Below are 19,885 nucleotides of genomic sequence, written 5' to 3'. Positions count from 1 at the left end.
TTGTATCTCCCCCTAATTCGCTCAGACATGGCTCAGCTGAATAATGGCGCAAAATTCCTGCTTATTTCTGCAGAGGAAATGGTTAGTTTTGTCACAAGACCCGCTGAGATTCCAACATCTTTATAATTCCGGCTCCGCTGCTGTGATTGTGCCACACGCAGTCACTTAAACACAGTCGGCAATTTCAGCCACTAGCGGTCTCAAAACAATAAAAAACAACACAATGACAAAATAGCCTGTGGTTATGGGAGTATAGTCTTCTACATCAGTTATGGATGAATATCTACCTGATGTCGCATGAGCAACAAATCCGGCTCACAGAGACCAGGTCGTATTCCCGACACAATTGGCCGTGTTCGTTATTATTGCATCAAAATGAAACATTCATAACACTAACTAACGCTATCAGTTCAGAACTGACAGATTAGAGCACGAGATCTTGGGTTGCAAATGAGAGCAAACGCTCGGCGGGGCGGTCACACGTGTTCGCTTTCATTTTGGAATATCCAAACTTCCTTTATTAAAAGCTAAGGAACGTTTACAATTTTAATATAACAGAGTGTGCAGTCATCCAGCATGGATTTCCCCATGCTTTGATGGCCAACAGAATGTGCTCCATTTGTTGCTTTGAGAAAGAAATTTTTTATTTAAATGTGCTCTGTTAGTTTTTACCCCCCATTTGCTCCAAGTTGGCTTTTAGTGGCCTTTTTAATAGAGCCCAGGGCTACTAGGCACTTTTTTTTTTTTTGGCAAAGCCGTTTAGGTTTTCTAATACAAGGTGGGTTGCTGTGAAGAGTGTAGGCCTTGGAAAGCCTCGGTGTGTGAATAACAACACGGTAACTCAAGATGAATGGTTTTATTCAAAGCCCTGCTTTACGTTTACAAATGTGCTGATTATGTTCCACAGTGAAAGAGCAAGCTGTTCTTGAACCCACTAAATAGAGCGCTGGATTTGCTCTGCGGTGGGTGGGAGTGGTGGTGGTGGTGGTGGTTGGGTGGGGGGGGGTAGGTGTACACAGACAGATGAGCTCAAAATGTGTGGAGCACTTTTTTTTTCACGACGACTGTGAGCAATTTTTTTTTTACCCGGCTTTTCTTTAGTTCAACATCTCCGTCGCCTTAAAAAATATTGCATACAGACACTAATGCTGCGGTGGAAATAGTATTTGCTAACAAGCACGGATCCATCGAGGCACTTGAAGTTTGCACTTTAGCATGAAATTCTGAACACTTTTACCAGCTCACCTCATAATTGGGATTAATTATTGTTTGTGTTGGTTAGGGCTGCTGATCTCAGGCCAGTGACCACTCCATTGTGATTCGGCTCTGAGGGTTCTCGGATAATCCTCTCAGCTAATGGCCAAAATAATAAGCACAAGCTGGGTGTAGCAGGGATTTAATGACGAGTGGCAGCATTTTGGTGTCGCGTAGTGGATGAAATTATTTCCGTGCGCAAGGGCGCACGGAAATAATTTCACTGCAACTTTTGTGTACAGAGAGACAAAAAATGAACACGCTACCCCTACGCCCACTATTGGAAAGTCTGGAAAAATATGCAGTAGTTTTGTTATAGAACAGAATAGAAATATCCTTTACTGTCCCATCAGTGGGGAAATTCAGGTCTATCCATAACAAACTGAAACTCTAGAAATGTTTATTATGGAGAATAAATACAAATGTGCTTTAGAAAGTTTTTCATCAAAAGGAAATTTGAAGCCCAATAATTATTCACAACGTTGTATTATTTATATTAAAGATTATTTTAATTCAACCAAGAAGTTTGCTTTTGATAGGAGATGTGACAGGTTTCTCTCAAAAGATAATAGGAATATAAAAAATTAGAAAATAAAGTGCTCTTTTTGTTTAACAGTTAATCTTTGGTAATGAGTTTCCAAGTCTGAGCAAATTTTGATCCTAGTCAAAAAAATATATTGTGATTTTTTTTAAGCCTTAATCTATCAGGAATATGTGCAATTATGGGCTCAAATCTTAATTTAACCTTGTAATAAAGCTTTAATTTAAAGTTTTTTTTAAGACTGTAGAAGCAACAGTGGCAGTACCATCTCATGTTCTGAAATAATTTGCTGTTTTTCTAATGTGCAAATTATGACTGAACAAAGACGCGAGTCAGAACCCAATCAGCATACAGCAACATGGAATAAAAGTCATTTTGTGAAAGCCGTGGTACGTCTTATAGGTCATTTGTATTTACATCATTATGTGTAATTTAGCTTATTTTTAGACAGAAAACATCTCGGAGCTATTGTACTAATCTGCTGTTGACATAGCAGTCGGCTTAAAACCTGCAACAAAGCTTTAGTAGTAATTGATTTTTTTTTTCCTGTACATTTTCTGTGAGTAGTTTTAAATGACACTCCTTTGTCCCGCCGACAGCAGCAGTAATTGTCGCAGGTGTAATTTGAGCAGCTCCTTTGTGTCCCTGCTACAGTTTCGTCCCCGCTAGTCGCCGCGGTGCGCAACAAGACTGCGGGAGAAAGGGAACAAAAATCATCACGAACGCTGGAAAATCAACATGTTTTTTTTTCTTCTTCTTTCATGCTCTACTTTTGCACCGTTAAAACCAACATGTGACAAAACACTCATTTCATTTCTTTTCTAATTTTTTTTTTTCCAAGTGGAGCTAATATATTGGGGAGTGTTTGGAAACAGTGCAAGCTCGACTCCAAAGCTGCACTTCACTCTGTTTAACATCGACTGTTATTACTGTTTGGAGTTGAAGCTCTCGTGGTTAAAAAGTAGGTAATGAAGGGAATCACATTCCTAAAGGAACCTGTGTGTTAGAAGAGCTGCATGCTGTGTCAAGATTATCTGTGTGTCTGTTTTTGACTTGCAAAATGTACAATCTGATCGTTTTTCTTGGACGGAAAACTTTTTTAAACTAATTTAATTAATAAGATGAACTTAGTGCATTATTTGGTAAATGATAGAATACTTATGATTGAATTTAAATTACTTTTTTTGAAAGTACCTTGAGATGGCGTGTGTTTAAACTGAATTAAACTACCAAAAAAATAAAAGCATTTTCAATTGGTTTTAGAATGATATGGTAAAACCTTGAAATTAAAAGTCCTGCCGATGAGGAAAGTTGAAATTTTAACTTTTCCGACTCTTGAAATTTTTCATTCCCCACCTGAGTGTCCGATTACAAAATGACATTTTCGCACAGAAAGGCATTCGGTTTTGTTCTGTCCTTTTAGACAGCATCATAAAAAAATAGGCAAGCTGACGAGTGTGAGAGCACGGACCACCTCTGGTGACTGTGACTCAATCTGTGTGGAAATGCTGTAAAGTTATGCAAAAACAAACATTAAGGAGGAAGAGAAAGCCGGACCTGTGAGACGTTCACAGCTTCTCTACCAACTGCACCCGGATCTGTAAGAATCATCGCAGCCGTTTGTCAGGATAACAAACGTGACCGAGGGCAGGTCAGCGTGGATCTGAACCCAAACACTTCAGCTCAACATGACAAACATTCACTTGGATGATCTCACCTCTGGATTCTGCAGAGAGGACGGAAACATGTTAGTTGGTCACACAGCAATGAGGCCTGAAGGAGACAAAAGTTGAGATTCTGCTTTAGGGATGGGAGATTTCATCAACAGGCATCGGCTGTCTTGTTTACAGCTAACGCAACAGTTCATTTTTCTTTTTTTAAATTGTTCTGACTTCACAGCCTCACCTGCATCATCCAGTCGTCGCTCCTCAGCTGCAGCCCATCGGCATCGAGCCACGCCTTGGTGTAGCCAATCACGATGCCAGCCTCTTCTTATAAGGCCCTCCACCCAGGGCTACATCTGCTCCTCGTTGAGCTTCAACTTGGCCTCCGCCCCTTCTCCCCCCCCATCCTCCCAGCTCCATCAGGCTTCCTTCATTCCTTCCTTCAACCTCCACTCCACCACCAGGGGGAAGACGACGTCTCTGATCCTCATCCTGTAACTGCTCATCTATGTTTATTGCAAAAACCCTTTATTCATGTCAATAAAACTTTATAATTGCTGTTTTGTCTCTGTGGGAGTCTTTTCAGGTTGGGGTGAAATGAACAGAAACTAAAATCAAATACAAGATACATTTCTGTCCTTCAGGAAAGTAGTCAAAACTACAAGTATTTAAAAATATACACGTATACACGAAATATACACGTAAGAACTGGAAGAAAAAAGAGCAGAGTGTTTTTTTTTTATAATTAAGCTAAGTGAAAGAGAAAAAGCAGTTTGAAGGACTAGTAATTTTTTAGAGTCGTACACAAGGATTGTGTAAAGATTAGACAAAAATAGGAATCAGTAAAACTCCAGCATTAATAGTTACAGTGTTAAAAATAACAGAGCCTGATCTGTATCAGTAAGACTTGGAAAGTTTTGGTACAATATTGCAGGATAATAACAGGGAATTTCTTCATTATCATTGCTGAAAAAACGGAAAATACAATGACAGAGGGAATTGCCATCCTTTCTCCTGAGTTACAAAAAAAACACACATACTTTTAATGTTTGCATCGAAAAGGAATGTAAAAAATAACCATGGGCAGCGATCTGACACTGAACCGGACGGGATTCTGGACACAAATCTACGGTGTCGCGTGACAGCGGTCCATCCACTCACACATCCTCCCACTGCTTTCAGCACAGTTCAGGTACTTTGTTAAAAATAAAAATAAAAACATTTCCTGTGAACATAATCACGCCTGTGATCAGATTGCGCCTCGACATAAAACGAAACGCGACGGAACACTAGAGTGACACAAAGTCTAGGTCACGACTAAATTATGTGCAGACAGAAGCAAAGTTCAGAGAACAATGTTCACACAAAAGGAACGAGAGACGCTGGGAGACGAAACGGGAGTTAAACGCAGACGACACGACACATGACGTGTGGGAACGGCTCCAAGCTCTCCTGAATCAGACAAGCTGAGCTGCTAAATCGCTGTAACATGATCTGAACTTCTTTAGTTTGTCATGAGGCTCAAACTGAATTTTATCCAAACACTCATGGAGATCTGATATGCCAGCTTATCTGATGCCAAGTGTTGCAATTTGGCTTTAAATGTGAGATTGTTTTTAATCAGTGTTCACTGTGGATGGAGGCAGAGCTACGATGGAGAAACCAGCCGGGATTAGGATGTGGTGGCAGCGTTTAGGGGTGGAACACGGACGGCTGCGCTGGCTGCAGTATCCATCACCGCTGGGCGTGTTGACATCAAGTCTGACTTGGCGACTGTTATCTGGCTGCGTATCTGCCTTGAGCTGCATTTGTTTAGCAACATGCACGTTCATTTGATACTGTAGCGCAAAATTTCAGCAGCAGCTAAGCCGACCTGCCACTGACTGGATAACTGGGTCTGTATTAATAGTTGTATATGTACATGAAATGTGTCCTTTAATGTATTTGTCTGTCTATACCTGACTGTTTCTTGTGTTCCTCTGTGTCCATTTTAAGGGGTTTTGTCCTCCAGCTCCGACTTACTTCTTCTTTTGTTCAGGGTCCTCCAGGACAGTAGACATAATATAATAGACGCCTCATGTACCGCTCTCGCCTATTGTCGCTGACGAGATTTAGGGCGGCCATCTTGGAGCGGTACTCCACTCCACTCAGCGTTATGTGTTTAGCAGGTACAATGACGTATCAGCGCATTTAATCGATCATAACACGCTTTTTTGTTACTGGAAACCAGATTCAATCATCTATCAAATCTACATTTATAACAATTGTATTTTTTAAGTATGTTTTTAATACATAGTTCAGCATATTTAAATATGCTTAGTGGCTATAACAATAGAATAGGAATGGAATATTCTGATATTGATGTACGATGAGCATATTACAAAGCACACAGCCGTTCATAATTTATTTAATACATTATTTAGTAATATTGATACATATTTATATAACTATATATAACAAATAAATAATAATTAATAATGACACAAACAAATAATGATTAATACTGAATAATATATATTGTATGTATGTATGTATGTATGTATGTATGTATGTATGTATGTATGTATGTATGTATGTATGTATGTATGTATGTGTACATACAGATATGTATGTTTTTCAGCAGATGAGTTCTTGCTTCAGAGAGATTCAGAAGCTGAGATTGAGTCCAAAATCCGATGTGAGATTCATCCGTGCTGCAGTGAATCCGTCTCTGTTTAAAAATGTCTCCCACTTCTTCCTGACATCGTGTCTTTAGGAAACCTTCAAAACAAAAACGGAAGATTTGGAATCTTTCTTACTTTTGACAGAGTGAACAAATTACACATAAATAATAGTCTTTACCACCTGTGTAAACTTTGCTGGTGAATGTTATAACACGTAATATAAGTTTTATAATATATGTCACATTGTTTTATTTCTAATGTAGGCTCTTGTGTCAGATAATCTAAGTCAGTGTTAGAGAATAATACAATTTTTTAGATTTACGGAATTTCAGTTAGCCTTCATAGAGGGGCTGTAAAGTAATATTCTAATCACAAAATATACACAATAATATGTCCATCTTACTTGTGAAATGTTGTCTGTGGAGCCCTCACATCAATAGTCCATCAATCAGAACAACAATATTCCTCAGTGCTGAGGCATCTTCTGCTGTTTTGGTTGAGCAAAGTAGGAGGGACTACCGCTCCAAGATGGCCGCCGTATTTCCTGCGCCAGAGCAGCCAATGCGGGGTCTACTCTTATATTATGCCTATGTCCAGGACTACTATAAATATAAAGTTGTTCATTTCCCCTTCCCTTTTTGTTATTTGTTCCATTGGGAGGCAAGTTTTATAATCCATTGCCATCCTTTTAATTTGCATTGCTCAATTTTTGCTTTTTCCTTCTGTATTAATGATAGGCATTTGAATATTTTCACTTGAGTGATTATTGCACCTTTATAACATTTGACGATGCTAAACATGTGATGTGAACGTGATGTGCGCTGCATGCTAGCACTATTTTTTCGTACAGATTGGGCTGGAGAACAGAAGCACATGCTATTTTAACCAAAACCAATGAGCATCAACACAAATTTACTAAAAGAAACTTCCATACATTCACCACTAAATGCTTTATATTAAATAAAATGTAACTACTGCCACCTTAAACCAAACAACAACAACAAAAAAAACAGAATCATCAGATGCAGTTGCCTTGATGGCAGCTACAGTCCAATTACCACATAACACACACAGTGCAGAAGTTCACCAGTCGCACCTGTGCATTGTGACATCCAGGCCGCTGTGTGGTAAATGTTCCAGCACAGAGTCAAAATATAACATATAATCTCGTGAAGAGGCTCAGTCTGCACTGATGGTCAAGATATGCTTTCATATGCATGTTTTGATGTTGTCTGGTGTTGTGTTTGGTAAAACACTCAGTGACTTTATGAGTAAAAAGTGAGTTATAAATAGAGTATTCCTCCAGAATGGTCAGAGCAACTCCTTCTGATCCACTTACTCATTAATTCAGCGAACAACTGTTTGCTAACTATGCTTAAACAATGTACAGGGTGAACTCTGCTTGGTGAGAACTCCAAGTGTAGTGGTGTTATGGACTGCTGCAGAACGCAGCCGGTGTAACACATTGTGAAGGTGGCCATGCTTCATGCTCGTGCTTGTTCCACATCAGGTATTTCAACTTTATACCCATATTTGCATGTAAGAGCAAAGTAGATGCTGCATAACAGCAAACAATATCGATTTAAGATCACTAGAAACATTTAATGTCAAAATATTCTACACTTGGAAATTGTTCAGCAACAGGGGAAGATCAACCAAAAGGACCATCGAAAACCAGGTGCTGCTGGACTGGCAGCCACACAGCTGACTGAAGGAGCTGAACAGTTTCACAGTACGGCTTTTAAATGGACATTAAACTAAACTGCTTAAGGAATAAAGAAAAACAACAGTTTGTTTTCAGACATTAGAAGAGAGCAGCAGCAGACCCTGATGAATAAATGCTTTACGAGGAGAAGTCTCGTCTTTTTATCGCTCTTCTATAACGGTAAAACTTCTCTGAGTGTCTGCTGAACTTTGTGGAACTTCACCCCACACACACATACACACACACACCCGTCACGGAGAAACACCCGTCACACACAGAGAGACGATAACTCATTAGACTTAAAGAAAAGAAAAAAAACGGAGACAGCAGCAGTCAGCTGTTGCAAATGAGTCTGAACGGGATTCTAAATTACTTATTTTACCTTAAACCAGCACAACATTTATCTAAAATGCACAAGCGTTCCCACCTCCTCGAATATTATGTCCTAAATACAACAAAATGATTCATTCTGATAATGTTTCTTCTAATCAAAACATCCTTTTCATCTCTTCGGCTATAAAAAAAATGTCCTTGGGGCTTAATCAACTTTCAGTATTTAAAAAAAAAAAGTGTCTGTGCCAGTGTGATAAAACATTTTATATACAATGTCTAAGTAGCTCTTGACACACATTTCTAAAGGCTCTGCAGTACTGCATGATCCCAAAAGTTTAGATGTTCTGCCTCCTTGTGAAAGCTCTCACTCCTATGATCTAAATAACTTTGTCCTGATCTAAAAGCCACTCTGTCTAATAACTGCTGTAGGATTCCTAATTAACAGTATAAGCTTTGTGGGAATCTTAAATGACAGCTGAATAAACCCTTTTCACACCAAACACCATTACGCCTCTAAGGTTGCTTGGTTCAAAACCTTGTTTTTTTAAAAGGTTGTAATCAATTTTTTTTTTGCAAATTCTGCAACAAACACGACCAACAAAATCAAGGTTTTACATTCTGTCACTCTTTGTTGCTAATGGCTTTATGCTACGGTACCAGCCGGGTCTTAAATAATGTAATCATAACTTACTTTGAAAAACTATAGCTTTGTTCCGTATAGTAGCAAATTACTCAAAAATGAAGCAACATGATATTCTTTCATCATAAACCTAGACTTACACTTACAAGTAAATGTTTTTTGGGGGTTTTTTTCCACTTGGAACTCTTAACATGGACATTAAATTGAAAAAAACCAAGACGCACAAGTCTCTTTAATTCATAATGCTTTTTATTATAAACAATCTCATTCGATTTAGATGAAAGATTCAATTTGCATTGTGAGAATTCACTGTAATGAATGTTGATGTAGTACCGGCAAACATCACAACAAATATTATTTGTGCCAAGAGACAATATCAAAGTCTCAAGGCACTTATGAAACAGAAAGTCAGTCCAATCAAATCACCCAGACAGGATTCAAGTTCAATTACACACATTCCAGTTTGACCATGAACCTACGATCAAATTGTTTTTAAATCATTCAGGTTTCTCATAATAAACTCAAACCCACCCACAGCGTCAGGCCCTGAATTTCGGTCGCATACAGACTGCGATCTGCTTGACCCAGACCGATTCCAAAATGCCAGACGGTAAACGATGGTCTCATTAAGGAAGCCGGGTGAGTTATGAAGTCTTCCCTTCACTCCTCAGCTTCCAGCCTGAGCCTGCAGAGGTGAGCGGGCGCCTTCCAGCAGCGCCCCGCTCATGACGGGACGAGCGGCCGTCTGCTGCAGCAGGCCGCCATCATCCTTTTCATTAGTTTGCTGAAAAGCACAACAGAGGAGCACAATGGTTTCAGTGAGCAGCGACTGATCACACTTCTTACTTTAACTTCCTTCATGCTTTAGAACTATAACCAAGAGACATGAAAACTGGGCATTTGTTCTTTTTTATATTGTACACAGGCATACCCAGACACAGTGAGAGGTTCTTGAAATATTTTAAAGAAATGCCGTATCTGCTATTTAGTCAGTCTTTGCTGCGTGGCAGTAAATTGATGAGTAATAATAATCAGAATCATCATTACTGTAATAGATTACGAGTAATTTGCTGACATATTTTCTGTGATTGCCATTCAGTATTAGCTTCCATGTCTTTTAATAATGGAAATGTGCTTTTTATGGTTCACAGATTATCTATATGGGAACAACAGCAGAGCACAAATAGTAGCGTTAAAGTTCAAATAAAAATTCCCTCTCGTGTTTTCAGTCTCTTCAGTACCAATGTCTTCTATATTCTTCTCCATCTCTAGTCATACTGTTTTCATCAAAATGTTAGAAATTATTTTTGACCAAAACTATGCAACGAACAAATAATCATCCTCCCTAAAGTGTTCGAGAAAAGCTCATCCTTTTCTTTGACAGATTTCCAAGTGCATTGTTCATCTAATTTTAATTTTAAAACAACAAACAAACCATAAAATTGGTGAATATTGTACAGTCAGTCTTGACATCATGTAAACACGTGTTAGAATCTTCACTCACCTGAAAAAGAAATCTGCTACTTTGCTACAGGACTCAGTCTGTGCTCACTCCTCCACCTAACGCGCCACATCCACACTGAATGAAAAAAACAAAACAAAACAAAAAACATAATGTTTGATTTCAATGCAATCATGCTCTGATTTGCCATTGTTGATTGGCCATTGTTCCCAGTCCATAATCAAAAAGCCAATTTACACAATAAATAATGGTGCTGTCAGTCCCAGATTCATCGGCTGCCAGGAGGGTTTATTGGTAGAATATCGTGGGCGCCGTGGAATCAGATCACTGGGCAGTTCAGCAGCCAAAAATGACTCAAATGCAACTTTTAAGCCTCTAAGGCCCTCTTGTGGTCTTAAAAAGTAATACATCTAATATATGCATAATAACAGCATCTCTAGATGAACATATTTCCATGTACATCTTTCGTATAGTTTAAATTTTTATTCATTTTTTATTTAGGTTATATTTAAATGCATATTTTGTACATATTTTGTAAATTTTGTGTCGCTTGTTGTTATACATTTGTATGTACTAAAACTTAATACTTTGGATGGAGTAATCTGTCAACAAATAAGCAATTTCTTCTTGGGGATCAATAAAATTTACTCTATTCTATAACAGTGAGCCACAGGTGTCCATTTTAAGCTTCTTTTTGTTAAAAAATAAAACTCAGCTTCCTATAATGGTTAATTGAAATGATGTGTTGCAAAGAGAAACATATGCAAGTTACTTTGTTTTTGTCAAAAACTGTTGAGAGAAAAAAAACTCTCTTCAGTCGTTGTTTCCCAAAGACGAAGGAAGAACTCATTATTAGTAGTATTTTGGTTTAGTCTTGCAGGCCTCTAATGCAGAAATAATTAAAAGACCAAGATAATCTCCATATTCAGTGCAAAATGTCTCCTATGCAGGAGTAGGAACTGACCCAGGGTCCGTAACAGAGACAATAACTCTTCCAGTCTCTTTGTAATACTAAGAACAACTGATGAAATGTTTATTTGAATTTTAAGCTCATGCTGCCTTCTCGGATGTTTCTTTTTTTTTCACTTCACCTGTGTCTTCTTTGTTTGATGCCGCTGAAATTAGCCTTTAAAATATTGAATCAATCAGGGGTTATTTCACAGTTTTAAGAAATTTGGAATATCCAAAGCCATTAGACAGGATTATTGTGGAAGAAGTTCTTCAAGGTCCAGTTATGTTTGTATCAGTTCACGTTATCTATAGAAATGATGTAAAGTATCTACATTTTGTGGGATCTCACCCGGGTTCACAAAGATTTATATATGTATTTCTCATACAAGGATACTTTACAATGCAGATATTTTAAATCATCCTGTATTTGTGTGTATTTTCCTTCCTGTGATTAGACTTTCCTGTATTTTTATGAATAGATCTTAATCAATAGCTCAAGCCATTTATTTATTTATTTATTTATTTATTTATTTATTTATTTATTTATTTATTTATTTTATTTATTATTATTTCTTTTTTTTTTTTTACGAAAAGCGGTACTCTCCACATTCAAACCCGGAAAACGTTTAAGGAGACGATGTCGATTAACACAATATGATTACCGATAATGCATGTACGAAATAAAATAACATTTTGAGCCACATTCATACCAGTAGGTGGCGCCAATGCATGCCATACTTTTTGCTAACAGCCAGTAGAAAAAAAAAAGAAAAAAAAAAACTCATCAAGAGGAAGCAGAGACACCTGCTGAACGCTGCGTGGAGACAGACGGGAGGATGATCGTGTCAGGAGAAACAGCTGTGCTCCACGAGACTTGGCACGGGAGATGCCGCGCGCGCTTCGGGAGGCTCTTTCCTCACCTGACGCTGTGCTGCGCCTTAGTGGCTTACACGATGCTGGGCGCCTTCATCTTCATGCTGGTTGAAGGGGGAAGTAAATCCAGCACCAAAGATGAATACCGCAACTTTCTGTCGCAGATTGTCGAGATGGTCCAGAACGATACCAGTAAGTCTGAGCGTATTACAGCTTTTATTGGAACATATATAAAAAAATGTGTATATATATATAATTTATTTATTTATTCATCGTAGTGATAATGTTTGGAAATTGGATCTAGGTACATAAGAGTTGTTCTTAAGTCATTCCATTAACCTGTTTTGCGGAAACAGTTCGTTTTGTGGTTTTGATGTCCTCTAAGCATTCTCCTCTTGGTTTCAGATAACAATTCCTGCACACACAACCAAACAATTGACAAAGTTGTGAGACAAATGCAGGAGGGTTTCAAGTTTATATGGTTCCAGAGCCCCAGCAGATGGGACTTTTTTGGTTCCGTCTTCTTCTGCTGCACTATTTTTACAACTGTTGGTAAGTTGGTGTTAAAATGTGCGGTGCAATGTGGACAGGAGATGGATTTGATGACTCTTTCTCCAGGTTTCTGAAGTGATGCCTTCCAAACTCTCACACAGCAGATGCGTTATGCGTCTGGGCGTTGCCGTGGTGTTAGTAACCAAAGTGATCACAAAGATGCTGTCAAAGTTCTCAGACCGACATAGTTGATCTGATCATTTATGTGCACATTATTTCCAACAGCGAATGTGTCGTGGATAAACAAATTATTGATCTCTGAGCTCCAGCCAAAGTGGATGACATGTAGTCGAATGTTAATCTACTTAAGATCACAACAGACAAGATATGCGGATGTTAAATAAGAATTGGCTAAGTACTTCCTCATGTTAAAAGAAAACTGTCATTTCGAGTTAATGTGGTTATTCAACCATTCTTCACTGAGATAGTGTGGACAGTCTTATGAACACAACGGTCTGTTCATAATGCACCCATAAGCAGAGCATCACTCCACTCTGCTAATTAGATACTATAAGCAGAGATTATAATTTAAAGCAAAACTACAAGAACATCAGTCTCACGCAATCCAAAATAAGCAAATCTCAGGGGATTATGTTGTCTCTTCAGCTTTCCTAGTGTTTGTTATGTTTAAAGTTCACTAATTTAAACATAACAAACACATTTTCTTTTCTCAAACCTACTTCTCCTCCCATGACTTGACATGAAAGAAACAAGTGAAGATATCACTGACGTCTTCTTCTGTCAGTTGCACGACTAAGTACTAAAAGGCCGTCAACTAATGGCTAATGGCTTAGCAGCAACAGGAAGTCCAGATCACTCAGAAGACAAGCCACTTTAGATTGAGAATGCCTTTTACGTCGCCACAAAGAGCTTGTTAAAGATTTAGAGGCCTAGTTGCAGATTTGATTTTTGTCTTTGTACAATCAAAATCCATAATGCACTCAGAGGGAAAGCAAAGTTCTCACTACTGTCAGATTTAAAAAAAAAAAAGTTATTTGTTGGACTGGCACAAAATATGCTTTTCTTAAAGGACATTTTTTGTTTCCTTTTCAGATGAGGCTTGATTTGACTAAAGCGCGTTTTGGTAGTCTCTGTAATTGAAACGTTTAATGGAAGTCGCACCCGGCAGGGATATCCATTTGCAATCCATCTACAGCCTCACAACCTGATATTTTACTGTGAAATATCAGGTTGTGAGTCCGTAAGTTTTCCAGTAACAAAGGTTACTGGAAAACTTACGGACCACTTGTTCTCTGTTGTTTTGTCTTCTAATCACTCATGTGTCATTTACATTTATTGCATTTATCAACTTCACATTGTCATTCTGTTTGTCTTTCCATAGAAGGTGCACCTGGCTCAGTATCTGTGTGCTGAGCTGGTTTCAGTCATGGACTTTAACTTTATTATTTTTGTTTTTAACTTTGATTACTGTAGCTAATCTCTTTCTTTTCTGGGAAACGTATTCCTGGCTTAATTCTTCTGTGTTTAGTTGTACTTTTCTCATTAATGCAGATGCACTGTTGAAATCAGAAGTTTGCATACACTACAGAAAAAAAACATTTTCTTTTTCCTTTTCGCACAGTCTGACATGAAATCAGAATAAACCTTTCCTCTTTTAGATCAGTTAAGATTACCAGAATGTTTCCTATTTTCTAAATGCCAGAATAACGAGAGGGAATTTTTATAGGCATTGTTTTTTTTTATTTAATTGTTGGTAGGAATTTTGGGCCATTCCCCCTGACAGGATTTGGGAAACTCAGCCATATTTGAATGCTACCTTGCTCACACACACACCTGACTTTTCAGTTCTGCCCATAAAAGTTCAATAGGATTTAGATCAGTGTTTTGTGATGGCCGCTCCGAAACACTGACTTCGTTTTTCTTAAGCTTCTTTGTAACCAGCTTGGCAGTATGCTTTGGGTTATTCTCCATTTGGAAGACCCATTTGTGTCCAAGCTTTCACTTCATGGCTGATATTGCATCAGTATTTCCACATAATGTTCTTTCCTCAAGATGCCATCTATTTTGTGAACTACACCAGTTCCTCCTTCAAGAAAACAATCCCACAACACACTGCTTCCAGCCATGTGTTTCACAGTTGGGATGGTGTTCTCAGACTTGCAAGCTTCCCCCTTTTTATTCTCCAAATGTGTGTGTGTGTATATATATATATATATATATATATATATGTGTGTGTGTGTGGTTCTAATTTGTAAAATCATCAGATAGCATGAGTTAAATTTCCACCATTATGTTGACGACACTCAGCTGTACTCATGTAGTTTGCAGGCATGTCTTGGATTGTAAATGTTCTGCTTCCAGTTTCTGACAAAAATTGGAAGCAGAACATTTTTGGTTCTGGTTCAAATCGTCTTTGGACCAGGACCTCTGAAAAACAAACTGCTCAGTCACTTGATCTGGATGACATTAAATGAATGTTAATAATCATATTAATCTAAGGAGTCCCATTAATTTGACTACATTTGACGGTTTCAAGACCGAAACAAGACACCATGCAGGAATGTAAGCAGGCTTTGTCCACCATGTTGATAAATTGTCAATTGCTCCACTGTGACTGTAGGATATGGAGACATCTATCCAGTCACCTTGCTTGGTAAAGTGCTCTGCATCATTTATGCGATGGTGGGCATTCCTCTCATGCTCCTGGTCGTTCTCGATGTGGGAGACTTTCTCGCTTTTGGGATGTCCAAAGCCTACAACCGCGCCCACACCCTCTTCAAGAAGTGGTTACGGTGGAGAACTCGCAGGAGAAGACACTGGTCAAACCGGCGGACTCTGGACGACGGCACCTTTGTTTTCAGGCACGACGGGGTGATTCGCCAACCTCTCGATATCCAGCAGGTGCTGAAATCTCAGGCAGATGTTCGACACCACTCTATTCATCTCCAAAAAAACAAAGATATCTTTGAAAAGCTGCTGGCGAGAGATAATTTAATGAGAAAGGATCCACTGCTCAGGTCCCTCTCCTGCCCTGAACTCGACCAGATGCCAAAACCACCTAGGGAATTTGCCATATGGGATTTCTCAGGGCTAGGCAATGTAATGGAAGACTTTGACGTTCCATTTATACTGATTCTTTTCATTGTAATTGCATATATTTGCTTCGGAGGTATAATCCTACCACTGTGGGAAACTGAGATTGAAGGATTTGACTCTTACTACTTTTGCTTCATCACACTCACTACAATTGGATTTGGTGACATCGTACCTGAAAACCACAAGTGCTTCTGGATAACTTCCCTTTTTATTGTTGTTGGCATGAGCATTATGTCCATGGCTTTCAAGCTAAGCCAAAACAGAATTGTTTCTTTTTATCAAAACTGCATCCGGTTTATTGGCCGGGCAAATACTGATGTGGAAAATGTGGGAAAAAAGTAAGTCAAGCTCTTCTGAATCAACTTTTGGGATTGTGGAATTTAGTATTTCCTGGATTTAAGCAATTATTTATTGTGTGTTTTTCATAAGCATGGGTAATTATGAAGTCATGCATGTGGCAAACACTTTATCCAGTGAATAGCTGTCATCATTAAAAATATTTGTTTTCAAACATTTAAAGATGTAGTATTGTTTTCCAGTCACTTAGTTTTCCACACAATCAAGTAACTGTTACCTTCATTTCTTATAATACTGCATATATCTTAGTTTAATGCCTTGAAATAGGGCCTCTGTCTCTTTAAAACCTCCTGCTCTTTCTGAAACTCCACCTTCAGGAAGTCATTACAACATGGCTTCTCTATTAACCCTTTAACGTTTTTTTTTTTTTTTAACCAGCGTATCACTGAGGTGTAGCTCCTATAATGAGCTCAGCAGATGCACAGTTCCTCCTGGTGTTTGCCAATTGCTTCTGGCTAGTTTGAAGGAGCTGAGTAGGTGAGTTGTGTGAGAGGTGCTCTATGAGGTGGAAGCTTGGAACCGCAGCCGTGAGGTTCCAAGCTCACAGCTCGCCTGCCTTCATCGTAGAAGGCAGGAGAAGGAGATGAACCTCCTGCTGTCTTAAGAAATGGGATCATTTGTGCTTTTACAAGTTTTTTTTTTTTTTTCATGGTTTCTGATGGGAAAGCCCCCCACCCCCACTTCTCACTGTCAGACCGTGACATTTGCCATCCTCCTCCTGAGCGTGTCAAAGCGCATCTCGTACATGCATGAGAGAATCATGTTGATACTCCCAGGTATGTTTTTGATGAGGGAATAAGATGATGTAAAGCTAAAAGTCCATTTTTACAGAATACTGCCCCTATAAAAACTGCTCATCAGGATTATCCTGCAAGAAAGTGATTTGACAGTTTTATTTTTGAGTATTGCATGAGATTTTTTATCCAAAAGATTTACTGCAGAATATGCAAAAAAAAAAAGTCCATATATTTTCTCTACATGGAATTGATTGCAAGTTATTTGTGTTTTGATTGTTGTATTTGTTCTTTGTAATTAAAGGCATACTACCCTCAACTTGAATCTGTAACTGACTTCTCATGCCAGAGGTCAGCTATGCATGGATTATTATTTTTAAGTTTACATTTTTAAACATGTAGCAGACAGCCACACATGAAATGCATAGAAAAACACAAAAACAAACAGGATAAAGACTCGTATCATACAGGCCAGGTGACACGGATGGAGAGGAATCTGGATCCTCAGGCTTCTATGTGGTGTCTGGAAAACGTTCCCAGATATGAGGTGAGTCCTGTAGCAGAACAGCTAAAGCACTAGGTAAATTAAACCCTAAAGTTCCTTCACTTTTTTAAAATTAATTTAGTTTATTCAATTTAATCATTTCAACAGCGTGTTGACTTCCCTGCCTGAGGAAATAAGATGTTGGATTTGTTTTGTGCAAGACTTCCTCTGGGAAGCTCGCATCACGCTCCTATTTTTCCTCTGTTCTGAATTTAAACCCCTTGTGTAGAGACGACCTGTGATGAAGAAAACCGAGAAAGTGGTCACAGGAAGCAGGACTGTTTAGTGACGTAGACAGGGATGCTCTGTGCCAGCCAAATGGAAGGGCTAATGGAAGTCATTATGACATGACTGTGTGTGTGACTGACACAACTGTGAAGTGTTGGGGTCAGAGGTCAGAGGGTGGTGCCATCACGTAATTGATTATGTCACATTGAATAATTATGTGTAGTTATTGAAACGAGCTCCAGATATAAAACTATTGGCCTGATTGGGTTTTTAAAATGCACAATGACCTAAAGATTATTACTAAAGAACAAAGGAAATGTTTTGAAGTGGTAACTGCAACTTCCTCACCTCTAAGTCCCATAGAAAATCTGAGGGCAAGGCTGAACACTTCAATGTGAGCAAACTGGCCCTAAAATCCTGATGGGATTAGGAGGAATGGGGTCGACCGCTATTCTGAGAAATTTGTGGAAGGTTACCCAAGCCGTGGGGTTTCTAACATAATTCGCCCAGATACTCAGGAAACGTATTCTTCTAAATTTGAGAAAAGTTGAAAAATCCCTAAAAATATCTTGCATTATTTTTTGACTTTTTAGCAAATTTCATACTTTTAGTAATCCTGGCATAACACAGGGTCACTTTGGTTGGATTAAAGGTCAGACAGCATCCACTATGCTTCTTTTTTAACATGATGAAACCATGCAAAGGGAAAACTGGAACATGTGAAGCTCACACAACGAGGTTCCTCAGGTTGCATGGACCATCCTGTGAATTAGCAGTGCTAAGCAGGTACTTTGCTGCCCTCTGTGGGGATGGATACGGTTAAACATATTAGGTTTTATTATCACCAAGAGCAAGTAGAAAAAGAAAAACATTGCCACATCCAGCTAAACTGGATAATTTAATTCAGTTTGGTTTATATATCACAGATTCACAACAAAAGTCATCTCAAGGCATTCTTCATCCTCCACTTCTGTACTATATTGTGGCCATTAATAGAGAGCATAAAATAGAGAAATGCCTTCAATTTAAATTGTCATGATTGCTTGGTTTGAGGAAAAATAGCTTCATAAAAACATGTTTTCTAAGTTCTAAAAATGACAGTCATAGTGTAGTCTACGTCTATTGTAGATCGGAAAAGGTCATGTTAAAGCTCTTGAATGTTGCTGAAAATTCCTCAAGTTGACATGGGGGTGGGGGGGGAATTCAAGTAATAATCCCCTGAAAATAAAATATTAGATATATTGAACTCAACTTCCTTTGAAATGACATTCCGCTGTTTGTTTAAAACATGGGTGTCCGGATCCAGACCTACCAGTTTTAAATGCATCTCTGCTCCAATGCAGTTGATTCAGATGACCCAAAGGCGTCTTCAGCATGTCCAAAACTCTGTAGACGTTCTGCGAATGAACCATCATTTCATCCAGGTGTATCGAGCTAGAGAAAAAAGTAAAACACACAAGACAGCGGCCCGCGAGGACTGACTCTGACCACCACATGTAAGTGTGTTTTGTCTACAGCAGCAGCACCAGATGGTGCTGTTGTCAAGCAATAGTAAAGAGTATAAAGTGCACAAAGCCAACTTTTACACCAGTAGGATTGTTTGTTTTTTTCTAAAGATATCTATTACATAAACTCTAATAGATCATTTTTACTCCCAGTTTGAATTAAAATATGTGAATGCCAAAAGAAACAGCGAAAGGTGTGCTATTAGTCAGTTTCCATCTGCCCATTCGTTTTCTAGCACACTCATCCTTGCAGGGTGACGAGGGCAGTGGTGTCTGTCTCCAGCAGCCATTGGACGACAGGCGGGAACACCCTGGACAGGTCGCTCCGTCCATTGAAGGGCGTGCTTTGTTCTGTTTTCCGCAAAAAAAAAAATCAACAAATGTCTCAGTCAAACCTTTAGTGTCAACATCTTTTTAAATTTTTTTTTTTACATGTGCGTCTTATAGAATGTTATTGAAAAGTTTATTTATTTTAGAAATTACAACCAATGGAAACACAGCATTTAAGATTAGATTATTACAATGGACCAATTAAAATAAATAAACAGAAACGTAAGCTCAAAAGAAAGTTTAATACATGCTGAAAGGTTATGATGTTCAAAAGGTACTTTTGAATAATTTATTGGATATGACTGTTAAGTCTCCAAATCAACATCATAGTCACAACAAGAAAAAAAAAGGTTTTTGTCTTGTGTTTTTTTTTTTGTTTTTTTTTACAAAAGCAGCAGATATCTTTGGGTTTAAATATCTCCAGGTTGCAGATAATTGCTGATGCTTTTTTAGTCCTATATTTCAGGGATTTGAAGGTTGTGCCAGTTTGTG

The 19,885-nt window shown here is 38.5% G+C and overlaps 1 protein-coding gene across 1 annotated transcript; it reads left to right on the top strand.

Moving 5' to 3' along the window:
- The first annotated feature begins 11,920 nt into the window (after window positions 1–11,920).
- On the top strand, window positions 11,921–17,105 carry kcnk18 (potassium channel, subfamily K, member 18). The gene is made up of 3 exons (XM_008428975.3): window positions 11,921–12,278; window positions 12,492–12,638; window positions 15,220–17,105. The coding sequence occupies exons 1-3, from the start codon at window positions 12,050–12,052 to the stop codon at window positions 16,035–16,037; spliced, it is 1,194 nt and encodes a 397-aa protein (XP_008427197.1). The 5' UTR covers window positions 11,921–12,049; the 3' UTR covers window positions 16,038–17,105.
- The last annotated feature ends 2,780 nt before the right edge of the window (window positions 17,106–19,885 follow it).

Source organism: Poecilia reticulata, chromosome 15, assembly GCF_904066995.2.
Source record: "Poecilia reticulata chromosome 15, P_reticulata-male-v2, whole genome shotgun sequence".
In the NCBI taxonomy this organism is placed as follows: Eukaryota; Metazoa; Chordata; class Actinopteri; order Cyprinodontiformes; family Poeciliidae; genus Poecilia; species Poecilia reticulata.
Note: the sequence above shows the minus strand (reverse complement) of the source record. Positions and strands in the feature narration are given on the sequence as shown.